We start from the raw sequence: 13,000 nt of genomic DNA, 5'->3' as shown, positions 1-13,000 counted from the left end.
CATTTAGTGGCAGGGAGGAGGGTTTGAACCCAGGACCTCTGACCTTCGCCCTTACCCATGGGCGGCGGAGCCGGGGGGGCTGGGGGGGGGCTTTAGCCCCCCCAGAATTTCCGAAAAAATAAAGACTTATTAAGAGAAGGGTCTTTTAAGCCCCCCCCCCCTCCCACTTCAAGTCACTAGTCAGCCCCCCCACTTGGAAAATTGCTCCGCCGTCCCTGTTACCACTAGGCCACGCTGCCTTCTAGAAAGTCCTTTGATTGACGTTGTAAGCGTTGTAAGGGCTAGAGGTTGTTACATAAGTCTGTGTTCGAGCCTTGTAGCCTAGGCTATACCTTGACTGTACTTTTATCTTGACGAAAAAGACCGCTTTAAGTTCGTTGGTTTTTGTCCCATTCAGGTCAAGCGATGCTTCTCTTGTTTTACGAACTTTTTTCCACCCCCCCCCCCCTTCCCCAGAAGAAATACCCCCATACGTAAGCTATATTGGTATGTGCTGCGAAATAAGACAAAGGCTGCAGAACAGACGGTTTAGCAGGCAGAGCGCGGACGTTATCCTGTCCCCATTGCCCTTTTCGCTTCTCTTAGCCAGCGGGGCCTTAAACGAAGGGCTCTGCCTCTGGGGACATAGGATTTTTGAATTTTTGCATTTTTGGATTGGCTGTTTGAAAACAAGAAAAACTTAAACGGAAGACAAAATGTTCGCGCGGATTTCTGGCGCAAAATATGAACGGTCGTGGACATGGATGATTTGGGAGAAGATTCTTCCCCCAAAACATAGTGTTCAACAGTCGGAAAATCTGTCGCTGTTGTAACAAAACGGTTTTAGTTAGTAGGAACCACCCGATTGATATTTTCGGCGAGAAAAGCTGCAAAGAGCCTAAATAGTTAAAAGTGCTTGATTTTTTTTTATAGGGAAAGACATTGAGTTGGACGATGGTTCTCCAACTTGATACCACTTAACACCCCAGACAAACATTCCTCGAATCCTGCCTCGACGGCCGCCATGACTCTCCTTCACGGTATATATAAACATCACTATTGGCGCCTGGAAATCCTTTGCCCCAGAGCACTTCGTTTCTCGTGCCAAGGCCCGCAAAATAAGATCTCGCAAAATAAACGGCTTAAAGGGCTCGGGGCAGCAAAAAAAACATGACACAAGACTCATTCAACATTTCATCTAAACTTTTATTGAATCATTTAGAGTAAATTTTATATTTTTTAGTAAATCGAAGCGACGTAATGTTTCTCTATATATCTTCTATATGCACCATTGATTTCAACAATTATTAGCCACGAACACATAGGGTGGTCTGCCTGTGGCCGAGTTGTGGAATTTTTCCATTGTAAATGTTGTTTTTATATTGGCCAAGCACTTAGCTTCGAGAAAGCTAGGTTACAGGCATGCCACTGAAACAAAAAATTGGTTAAAACCGCGATCTGCTTCAATTGCAGTATCCACAAATCCGTTAAAAAATTTGCTTTTATCCGAAATCCGGGCAAAAATATTGTCAAAATCCGTCGACCGTTTTCCTATTCACCTCTCTGATGAAGAATAGATGATGTCTCTGACCGGCGTCGCAAGTAGACGGAAATCATATGGAACGGAAAATGTACAACTCTGCGAAAAGGCGCACATTCATCTCGTCCCATTGTTTTGTCTTTGCAAAAAAATTGCACCTTTTCTTTTGGCGAAAATTTTCACTGCTTTCCTCAAAGAAATGGAAATAAGTTAGTTAAGGTAACCTCTGGGCCGAACGCGGAAGCCTGGGGACTCTTTTGCTGAGTCTGCCAATCAAGCCGCTGACCAAAATCCAAGATGGCGGTGTAGCAGCACGGATCTTAGTACAGCGTGTAACAAATTAAAATGAGCCTTCTTCGACGCATGTTGAGTTTACCGTCACCTTTGGCCTTTCAGAGAATTATATCCACATATAGAGGTAGCATTTGTTTGATTTTATAGCATAAATGTTGTTTCTTACCAAGATCTAAACCTTAAGGGCCCATTTACATGGAAAAAGGATGATCCTAGCACAAGGATCATCCTCCTTTCATGTAAAATGGAATGATCTTAGTGCTAGGATCATCCTAGTACTAGGATCATCCGACCGCCATATGTTTTCAGCTTTCAGTTTACATGTGAATGGTTGCATTTGGCCCTATTCGCTAGGATCATCCTAGCGCTAGGACCATCCTATCTGAGATGAGGGATGATCCTACTGCTAGGATGATCCTAGCGTTAGGGCCAAATGCAACCATTCACATGTAAACTGAAAGCTGAAAACATATGGCGGTCGGATGATCCTAGCACTAGGATCATTCCATTTTACATGAAAGGAGGATGATCCTTGTGCTAGGATCATCCTCTTTCCATGTAAATAGTCTGACAGACCACAGGTAACCAAAGCGTACTATGGAAGTACTATAAAGCCCTGACCAAACGGCAATGCAAGTAGACGCAAGTTGAAAACTTGCGTCCACTTGCGTCTCCATTTGGCCAGGGCTTGCGTGCACTTGCGTTGACTTGTGTACACTTGCGTTGACTTGCATTCACATTGGTCGAGATCAAATTTGCAGTTAAGTTAACGGAATTTTTTCACCGTTTGGCCACTCGTCGCAAATCAACACATTTTTTGCAGTTTACTTTCAAATACTGAATTGCACCTCTTAGCATTTTAAATGACTTTTTGCAAAATTGCGTGCACTTAACTTGGATCTACGACACTTAAAGAATGTCATGATGCAATTTATCATCAATGTATTTTTTCATAACAAAAGGCAAAAACGGTGAAATGCAGGGTTAAATGAAGAGAAAACCAAATAAGCTTAAAAATTTCTGAACTTTATTCAAACTGACACAAATCAGGGTGCAAATATTGTCAATAACTTTTCTTGCCTTCTCATTGGCTCCTAGCAATACTCAATGGAATTTCATTGGCTAAAAAACTAACCGTTTGACAGCAAGCTAATCATGCCAATGCCTTGCAAAATAATTTTTTGCTGTACTCTGATTGGTGATAAAAATTAGCCAATCAGCTTGCAAGAACTCACTCAGTTATTGTAACAATAAATATTGTAAAATCTAGTATTGTACTTATATGCAGATTTTGTTTTCATGTTGTTTTTTTGTAGTTATAGGTAGTTCATCAACCAGCTCCATAATAAAACTTCCAACAAGATTTTTACAGCTGTACTGCCGGAACCTGAGTGCAGTAGTAGATCTTTATGGTAAGTATCAAGAATTTAAATAGGGACTCATGTCTTCTATTTACAGCACATTTACTTACTGTACAAGTAGTAGGCTTTTGCTTTTCAGGGTTCGTACAGGTCATGGAAAACCTGGAAAGTAATGGAATTCAGAATTCCATTTTCCAGGCCTGGAAAGTCATGGAATCTTAGTGTGGGTCATGAAAAGTCATGGAAAATGGTATATATTGTACAAATTATTTAATAACTCAGGTTGTGGTTGTGAAGAAAAGGGTAAAAAACGTACCCGAAATTGAGGTAATTTTAGAACATCTCAAAGAAAAATGGCCATATTAAGGTCATGGAAAACTTTGAAAAGTCATGGAAAAGGTCATGGAAAGTCATGGAATTTCGAAAGATCAAAAGGGTACGAACCCCGCTTTCCTTGTCTATGAGATTGCTTATTTACAGTGTACATGATAAATCCTCACAGGAACAAACTTTGTTCTGTTGTTCCAAGTGCTCAGTCTTGTACTTTGCGAATTTGTGAATTGTGAATTTGTGAATGGACGACGAGAATTGAAAGGGCGTACACTTGTTACTTGTACACTGTACTAGATGTGAGATTGGGTGACAGGATTTTAGCCAGTTGGAAGTCCAGAAGTCCTATGGACAGCCCTTTTCAGGGAAAATTAATATGAATAACTGTAATGTATACAGAGTTTTTTTTGTAGCAAATTTCGAAATCTTTAGATAGGTACCTTCAGTTTGCACTCATAACTGCAGAAAAACGCCTTGCATGCTTCTCAGGCCCTCCTATGGGGACAAAGTCAGGCCTTATTAAAAATGTTAGACTCCCACTGTTTAAATCCTGGCTAATAGCCTGTTGGGTGGTACAAGGGAAATACATGTCCTTACCACATGTGCAAGAAATTTACATGTACATGTACATGTAATAAAAAATGAAATTTTACGCAAGCTTTATGGCTTGCCCAGTTGTACAGGGTAGTCTTCACAGAGCGCATATTTCTGATGATACTGTATTTATTTGATTAAGCGCCCAACCTCGAATAAGCGCCCACCTCGAATAAGCGCCCACCCCCACCCCCCTAAAATGAGAGAACAAGAGGAAATTTGATTATTGTTGTAGTTGAGATAAAAATTGACTAAGAGACTATTCCGAAGACCGAGGTTTTTTATTTTTTTACTGAAACTTTCAATCAACATTTAATATTCAGCTTTCGTACACCTTAACATTTAGATATAACACATTGTTTTCTTGAAAACTAAGCATACTACTAGCTAAAAATGGTGAAAATTTAATAAACGCCCAGCCTCGAATAAGCGCCCACCTCGAGCACCCACCCTCAAGGTCCAAAAATTTAATAAGCGCCCAGGGCGCTTAATCGAATAAATACGGTATGCCCAATTCTCGCTGCAAAGTTATATCCACTCAGTGTGAAGTATTCTTTCAACATCAGTGACTACTAGTAAATACTAGTAAATATATGTCTGGCTAGTGCTAACATAGGGATAAGTGGACACTTTTTTCTCGTTTCAAGGGCATTCGAGTCTGCTTATGAAAACTTCCACTGGACGTGCATAACAAAGTAAGGAATATGCAATATCTTTCTCTCCCATAATTTTTTGTTTTGATTTCACAGCTGACTCGTGGTCAAGTGGCAGAAAATACATCAGTGGTTTTGAAGATATTGAGGAACTTCAGAAGTAGGTGTTTTCACACTTTATGAAATACAATTTGTGTATACACGACATTGTATCACATAATTATTGGTTAAAAGCCGTACCAAAGCTCTGTTGAACAAAAACTATTTATATTCTCTGCATGGTCAAACTGTTAAAAACTGTGAGCTGTTGGCTACCTGTTGTGACTGTTGTCTTCAAAGGGTAAAATGTAAAAAAAGAGAAATGTTGAAAATTTTAAATGTGTTGTTCCAGAAAATATTCATACCCCTCCCAAATATTTTTTGGTTTGAATCAACCCACCCCTCTAGAAATTCCAGTTAAGCTCCATACTTTCCTTTAAAATTTGGGGTTTTGAGATCTTCCACCCCTCGGAATTTCCAGTGATCTTCCATGGGGTGGGTATGAATATTTTCTAGAACTGTACAATATAATTTATTCAGTACATATATTTTTTTTAATGTTTCACTTTTCTCGCATTTTTATCCTTTGAAGACAGCTATCAGGTTATCGAAACCTCCTAGTTTTAAATATTTTAACCAGAGAACCTTTTATTTATATTTAATATATTTTATGATGAATCCTGGTTACAGATTTTCAGTTTTCACATAATTAATAATTAAAAGTTACCGTATTTATTCGTTTAAGCGCCCTGGGCGCTTATTAAATTTTTGGACCTTGAGGGTGGGCGCTTATTCGAGGTGGGCGCTTATTCGAGGCTGGGCGCTTATTAAATTTTCACACTTTTTAGCAAGATAACAATGTATAATAACTAAACGTGAAGGTGTACCAATGCTGAATTTTAAATGTTCATTGAAAGTTTCAGTAAAAAAAAAAAGACTTGGTCTTCGGGATAGTCTTTTAAAGTACTTAGTCAATTTTAATCTCAACTTCAACAAATTTCCGCCATTTTCAACAAGCAGTAAGCTTATTTTGCAACAAAATATTAAATAATAACAGCTCGAGATGATACACAAAGCAGAACTTTAGCTGCTCATTGAAAAGTTCTATAAAATGCCAAGAAAACTCGGTCTTCGGGAAAGTCTCTTAGTAGTACTTAGTCAATTAATACTCCTCTTGGTCACTTCACTTTATTCTTGGAGGAGGGGTGGGCGCTTATTCGAGGCTGGGCACTTATTAACTTTCCGAACCTTCAGGGTGGGCGCTTATTTGAGGTGGGCGCTTATTCGAGGTTGGGCGCTTAAGGTATCAGTATACCCCAAAATTGACCATTTCAAAGAAAAATATATTTTGGTATTTTCGGATAGATCTCATTAAGACCTTTCATTCAAAAAAAATTTTATGGAAAAAGATTCACTCTACACAGAGTTATGAAGAAAAAACATTTCTTGCCATTAATTATAATTATTTATATTTTGATATTGATAGCTGTCAACAGGTTGTCTAAAGGAGCGCGGCGATGCTACCGTTGCGTGACTATCAGAGTTCTTGGTTTTCGACGAGTTGCTTTAGGTGTTTTGCGCTGGCAAAATGCATAGTTTTCCAGATGTCAGTAAAGAAACATTTTCCCATTCCTATCTCAAGTTCGAAGAATGTTGCAAAAACGGGAAAGGACAAAAGATTTGGCAGATGCGCTAGTAGATAGCGACAATGGGTTTTTCGCCGCTTGAATGGGTAACAGCACGACCTGGAATCACGACCCGCAGTTCCTCGGCTTACTTTGACTACTTTAGGATTCTTGTGATTCCAGGTTATCGTTGTTTTAGATTTAAAACTGTTGCACTGAGACGAAAATTGTTATAACGCAAGCGGTAGAATGTGAGTATGAAATCATGCAACAGTCTGTTTCCGGCCAGAAGCAACATTTGACACCGCTTTGAGCAAGTTATATTGTTAAAGTAAAATGAACCTTCATTCTATCGCTCAACGCCTGGTCATTTTCACACGTCTTGTGTAATTAATCTCATTACACCGGAAGAACGGCCCAAAATACATTTTCGTTCGTATCTCGAAAACAGAGTTTCGAAGAGAGAGGCGCACATTTTAAGTTCGTTTTCAATGGAGTTTCAACAATTTTCGTTGCAATTTGCAAGAATGTTGCCCGATAATCGAGCAACAAAACTGTGTCGGCGAATTTTTATTTTTTTCTTCTTTCAAAAGTTATGGCTGTTTTAACGCAGAGAATAGTTGTTTCTTACACTCTTGAAGTTTAACTGCGTGTCAAAAACAAACCAGACAAGTAATCAATTTTCCCCGACACAGTTTTTTATAGAAAGGTGTGAAGAACACATAGCGATGTTGATCGCTTCTTTCCGTTCAAAATTGTCCGGAAACGAACCAGATTTATTAGCCTCGGTACTTTTGGAAAAAACACGCTCTTTTTGGACAACATTAATATTTGAACTTAAAATAAATGTATCTTCGCAATCTACAATTCCTAAGCTTTCAGAAAATATATACTTTGCTGGGGTTTGCTTTAATTAACAGACGGTAAGGCAGCTCCAACGCACACTGGTCATTTGGGGTATACTGATACCTTAATCGAATAAATACAGTATTTGCTGTTGGGGGTAATGATTCTTTTAAACACTTGTGAATGTTTTTGAAAACCTGTAACAAGTGTGCAGCTTGTATGCCATTTTGGAAGAACAGCATTTTTTTGTTTGGAATTGCTGGATACTGGAAGGCTGTTAACTTTAACCTGGAAATTAGAACATAAAAGACAGTTATGTGATATCATTACATTGGAAAAATATTTCGAGAACAATATTCACCCAAACAAATACTAAGTGCTATCTTACAGATGACAGAGTCTCCAATTACAATAAACTTCTGCAGCAGATAGGTGATGTAACCCTAAGTGACGGACGATGTAACCCTAAGCGACAGGCCAATTCACAGCATGCTCATCATTATTTTTAAATACCTACATTTTCAAGGGTACCCACAGTACAATGTATCAATGTGCTTCTCAAATGCAGTTTATTATTATTTTGGGATAACTTCCAAAATTGGTTTCTGTTCGAAAGCAAAGCGAATTTACTTCTGTCCGAGCTAGATGTGTTATTTGGAATTACCCGTCCTTGTACGCACCGTTTAGCCCTCAATCATCTCATACTTCTGGGCAAATATTTTCTTTATGTCAACGCACTTAACAATGTCAAAGGCGTTTTTAATGACTTCATCTCATTAGTGCACGAGAAAATCGAGACTGAAAAATATATCTCTGTCATGTCGAATGACAAGAAGAAATTTAAACAGAAATGGAAATTCCTTCTCAGCTAGTTAGAGTCTGTATTTTAGTAATGTAAGCAATGCAATTATACATTTAAATGTAACGTACCAGCGACTGTAATTAATGTATTGTTTAACTTATTGTAATGTAGTGTTTAATATATAGTGTGTTGTAATTTAGATACGTATGTATTGTATTGTTTCTAGTACCATGTAAATAGCTCGTGAGTGTTGTTTGTAATAAAAGTGCATTCAAAAAAAAAAAAAAAAAAAAAAAAAAGTTTATGAAAGTCGTCACGCCACTTAATGAAATTAACATTTTGTTGATTTTCATGTTTGCTCTTTGTTGTAACAAGTGCCCCTGAAGAAGTGAAAAGAGTGTTTAGTCTCCAGAATGCAAGTCAGGTAACACTGTGAACATGAATTAAACACCCGGGGGGGGGGGGGGGTACTCGAGGTATACATGACAGGGGGGTCTGAAGGAGCTTCATATTGCAAACCCAAGAAAACGCACAAGCCCTGAAATTTTAGACCCCAAAAATACCTGGCATCAAAATTTCCAACCCAAAAAAAATGCAAGACTTAAATACCTCAATACTGATTTATTCAATTCACCAGAACTTTCTTATACACGTCGCTGAAAAAAAGTTCGAATGAATATTATTCTGATCTACTGATTGCAATGTAAATCCAAAACGAAAAGTTCGCTTGGAGATAAGACCCAAAAAAATATGCGTATTTTTAAGACCTAAAAAATACATGACAGATCTCTTGACCCCAAAAAATCCTGAGCCTGTAAATTTTCAGCCCGAAAAAATACGTCGGACTCCCCCTCCCCCCCAGTCATGTATACTTTGAGTACCCCCCCTGGGATTTAACACATCTAGTCCAGTAGTAGTTCCATTGTAATTCCTCTCCATGAACCACAGAGAGAAAATTTTTGAATCTATATTATTGAAGCAAATGGCACCTGTGTTATTATAGCACTGATGAAATTAACATTAAAATGTATGACAACCCGCTACTAACTACTGGACGTCTTAATCATAAGCATTTTATAGGACTGTGGGTTAATTGAAAATGTACCCGAATAAAGGGGAAAACAGGGTTTACTGCTCTTCTATCTTTTCTCTCTTTTTTTCTCTGCCTTGGACTGGGAAGAGAAAAATATGGAGAGCAGTCTGCCCTCATTTTTTTCCTTGGCTCACTTGCATAATTTTAGCATTTTCCCCCACAGTGTAAGAGCCTGGAACAAGCAAAATAAACCGCCTGTTCTGCAGGCTGGAAACAAGCAAAAACGTTTTCAATCTTCTTGTTGCATTTCCAAGCTTTTGGAGATGTCATTTTATCAAACTAATTTAATGAAATAAGGCAACTGCCATTTAAGATAAACCTTACTAGCTAGAGTTTCAAGAGTTTGATATATTATTGTCCTTCCCTCAGCCAAGCAACCACTTGAAAGGCCATTTTTTTTCTTTTTAAATAGAAATGGTGCATTAAGTTCCCTCATCAACTACATATTGATAAGTTAGTCAGTGTTAAAACTTGCCAGCTGACAAGGAAAATAGTCATTACAGTTTCAAAAATAATACCCTTGTTTACTTGACATGGATTTTTTTATGTTTAATCCAACTCAGGGAAAACAATCTCTTTTAGATGATTTAGTTACATGTACATTTACCAATCTTATGCTGATTAATTCTTAACGAGCGATCTTTCTCTGCAGGTGGAACACCGAAAAGTTGCCCTGGAAAAAGTGAGAGTGCAATACAATGATGAAGAAGAGAGATACAGTAAGATAATCCTCTGTATTATATTTACTGTACAATGAACTTAGAAGATTTAGACTACAAGCTCCAGATTTCTGTAAGGGAATAGCCAGTCTCGGTCGAGGCACCATAGAATTGACTCAGGGCGAGTACTATAAATTTTAAACTACAAACATTTTGTTTACCTTTTGGGTCATAAATGAAGAGAGATGCCGCTAAATCCTTATCATGCATAGATGACAATGCGTGTGAGCGTTGACTGTCAGCGAATAACATATGATGACCCAGCCAATTAAATTGAAAATTTAAATTTGTGGTAGCCTAATATCTAGTACATTGGACTTTGGAGCGAGTGACCTGAGCTCAAGCGCTAGCCAGGGTCTTTTTGTTTTGTTGTGGGCTAGACATGTAACTCCTCACAGTACCTGAACTTTCCACCCATGTGACTGGTGATCTGTTGAAGAAATCTACGTGCATGTTTACTAATTAAAAATGATTCCTTTTAGTTGCAGAATTGTGTGTGAAAATTGAAGCAGTGAAGAAGAACAATGAGGATGGAAGGAGGGGAGCTAAGGTGAAGAGTTCTTTTCTTCTCAGTGCAAAGTTTGGCCCTTTAACAAAAATAATGTCGCTGTACATTTCTATGTGATGGTTCACTTGATCTTGATTTGTCAAATAAAACGGCATGCTTTCTCTGATAGTAGGGGGAATAAATGCCACTTTTGGCAAATCTTCATTAAAGCACTCGAAGAATTTCCGAGGGAGCATGGATGGCGCAGTGGTGAGTGTTCACCTCCCATCAGTGTGGCCCGGGTTCGATTCCGGCCCGGTGTCATATGTGGGTTGAGTTTGTTGTCCTTGCTCCGAGGGTTTTTCTCCGGGTTCTCCGGTTTTCCTCCCTCCACAAAAACCAACACTTCCAAATTCCAATTCCATCGGGAATACACGGCCCCCTTTAATTCTAGCTTTAATCATTACCGTGTCTAAATAAAAGTACATGTAATTTATTATTTTTATTTTTTTCATCCAATCAAAAACTAGCGCGAGCGCTCACGAGTACTCCGAAAGCAATCGCGCGTACAAATACGTCATGTTGCTAAGCAACATCTGGGACAACATTTTCGGAGAAGTGATGTCGCCATCAACTGGCACTTGTTTTCCCCGACTGTACACTAGTTATGCAACACTTTCTCGTGGTATACTATGGAATATCCCACGAGTCACTTGTATTTTCTCGGTATACACACGAGCCTTTAGGCGAGTGTGTATACGAAGAAAATACAAGTGACAAGTGGGATATTCCATAGTATACCACGAGAAAGTGTTGTGTAACTATTTTATACCATGCCATAGAAAATACGCGTACTAAATTTCATCGAGAATAAGATCGCAGCGCACGATGGGAAGGTTGGGTTGAATACCGTCGAATATACAACGGCTTTCCTGTATTCTGATTGGCTGTATTTTCTAATAATAATAATAATAATAATAACAGTTCTTAGCACGCACTTTACATACGTCTCAGTGCGTTTACATTTGAAATTTAAAAGTAAAAATATAAAAACCCGATTTAAATTACAATCAGATAAAAATACGCTAAGGATAACCTAATTTATTTACAATTGATAAAAAATAAAAATAAAAATGACAATAAAAACATGGCGAACTTGTTAAAAATATATCGACCTAAATAAATATGTCTTTAAAAGTGTTTTAAAAGTGGAGACTGAAGGGGCATTCTTTACTGTTGTTGGTAGTGTGTTCCAAAGTCTCGGCGCAGCAATGGAAAAGGCCCGATCTCCGTATGTAGAGGTGGCCGATCTTGGAAAATGAAAATGGCGTGGTATAAAAAGAGTTAGGGCATGATGGACATGTTTTGAAAACCGCTCTTGACTATCAGAAACAACAAGCGACGTTAACGTATAGTTTCAAGTTTAAAATTTGTAGAAAGCCTCATTTGAAGTGAAGTCAAAGTTTACATTTTTATTGTTTTTCATTGTTTCAGGACAAGCGCAACAAAGTATTTCTTCACTGGCTGATTTGTCAACGAAGGAAAAAACTGCAGCGACTTAAAGACACTCGCTTTGAGCGCTACCTGGAACTGTTGAAAGAATTAGACCTTGAACCGCTTGAACACCCACAGTCAGTGAAAAACAAGTACAAAATGAAGAGAAGGACAACAAGGCAATAGTAAAATAAACTTTGCTAAAAAAATGTGTGTTGTTTCCGCATGGGGGCGGGGGGGGGGGGGGGGGGAGCCAGAGCCACCTTATTCTCTATGCAATGTATGCAGGACGCACAAAAATGAAGAATGAGAACTGATGAAAGATTTCATCTTGATATAATATATCAAACACGAAAGAGAGAGTCTCGTCATATTTCCAAACACCGAGAAAAGAGTTGGAACTACGACGCGCGATGGATTGCCGTAAAATTCCGAAAATGGTCCTTGGCTTATATTTTCTCAACGTGCCTTTCACGTGACAATGTCATGCTCGTCCCCATTGCCCTTTTCGCTTCTCTTAGCAGGCGGGGCCTTGGCACGAGAAACGTGCGAGAGTCGTGGTGTTTTCTGTGTTTTTGGCTTCGATTCAAGATTTCTTTATTTCAAACAGCCAATCAAAAATGTCCCCTGAGCCCTTCGTTTCTCTGCCTCGCCGGCTAAGTGACCCCCTTGATTCACTGGTTATGGTACAAAAAAGCGACACCAGGGGCGACATTAACAACAAAATTCAAACCTGCCTTGATATGTCAAAACACAACAGCTTAAAAACAATTTTGTTAGGGGAGGCTCTGCCCCGAGGTCCAACCCTTTCCCATTTCATCGTTTTGACAGAAAAGGCACGCCTTTCGTATACCTTTTACTGAAAAAGGTACCCCCGTCATTTACCGAAGAGACATGACATATGCCTAAAACAGGAAGTCTTGATGTCATTTTAAAAGTGGCGTTTAATAAATTTAAATGATACAGCCATAATCCATAAGGTGAGTCTGTTCGAAATATTTTAATTGAAGGCCCCTTTAAATACCGAAATGACTGATATCCCTACCATTTCACATACCTAAACTTGTGAAATACCTACCCTTTTATGCAGTTACCTGAAGCATGAAAAAGGAACCCTCGGGTGCGGTCCCCCCCCCCCCCCCCC

At 38.8% G+C, this 13,000-nt stretch overlaps 1 protein-coding gene and 1 long non-coding RNA gene across 2 annotated transcripts; one reads left to right on the top strand and one right to left on the bottom strand.

The window, feature by feature from the left end:
* The first annotated feature begins 1,805 nt into the window (after positions 1–1,805).
* Positions 1,806–12,395, top strand: LOC144658503 (uncharacterized). Its single transcript, XM_078518933.1, has 7 exons — positions 1,806–1,937; positions 3,130–3,225; positions 4,848–4,911; positions 8,439–8,487; positions 9,809–9,875; positions 10,358–10,425; positions 11,857–12,395. The coding sequence occupies exons 1-7, from the start codon at positions 1,865–1,867 to the stop codon at positions 12,040–12,042; spliced, it is 603 nt and encodes a 200-aa protein (XP_078375059.1). The 5' UTR covers positions 1,806–1,864; the 3' UTR covers positions 12,043–12,395.
* Positions 5,388–7,520, bottom strand: LOC144658515 (uncharacterized). Its single transcript, XR_013571733.1, has 3 exons — positions 7,385–7,520; positions 5,779–6,087; positions 5,388–5,613 (listed from the first exon to the last, which is right to left on the bottom strand). It is a non-coding gene; the product is annotated as an uncharacterized LOC144658515 (long non-coding RNA).
* Positions 12,396–13,000: the final 605 nt, after the last annotated feature.

The sequence above is a fragment of the Oculina patagonica genome, chromosome 6 (genome assembly GCF_052425735.1).
Source record: "Oculina patagonica isolate OP01 chromosome 6, crgOcupat, whole genome shotgun sequence".
Classification (NCBI taxonomy): Eukaryota; Metazoa; Cnidaria; class Anthozoa; order Scleractinia; family Oculinidae; genus Oculina; species Oculina patagonica.
This window is presented reverse-complemented; position numbering and strand designations above follow the sequence as displayed.

What these genes read in the sequence shown, in the direction of transcription:
- LOC144658503 (XM_078518933.1), top strand. Translation starts at nt 1,865, where the DNA reads ATGAGCCTTCTTCGACGCATGTTGAGTTTACCGTCACCTTTGGCCTTT. An exon ending in AATTATATCCACATATAGAG is followed by an intron (nt 1,938 to 3,129) that starts GTAGCATTTGTT and finishes GTTTTTTTGTAG; the next exon opens with TTATAGGTAGTTCATCAACC. An exon ending in TGCAGTAGTAGATCTTTATG is followed by an intron (nt 3,226 to 4,847) that starts GTAAGTATCAAG and finishes TTGATTTCACAG; the next exon opens with CTGACTCGTGGTCAAGTGGC.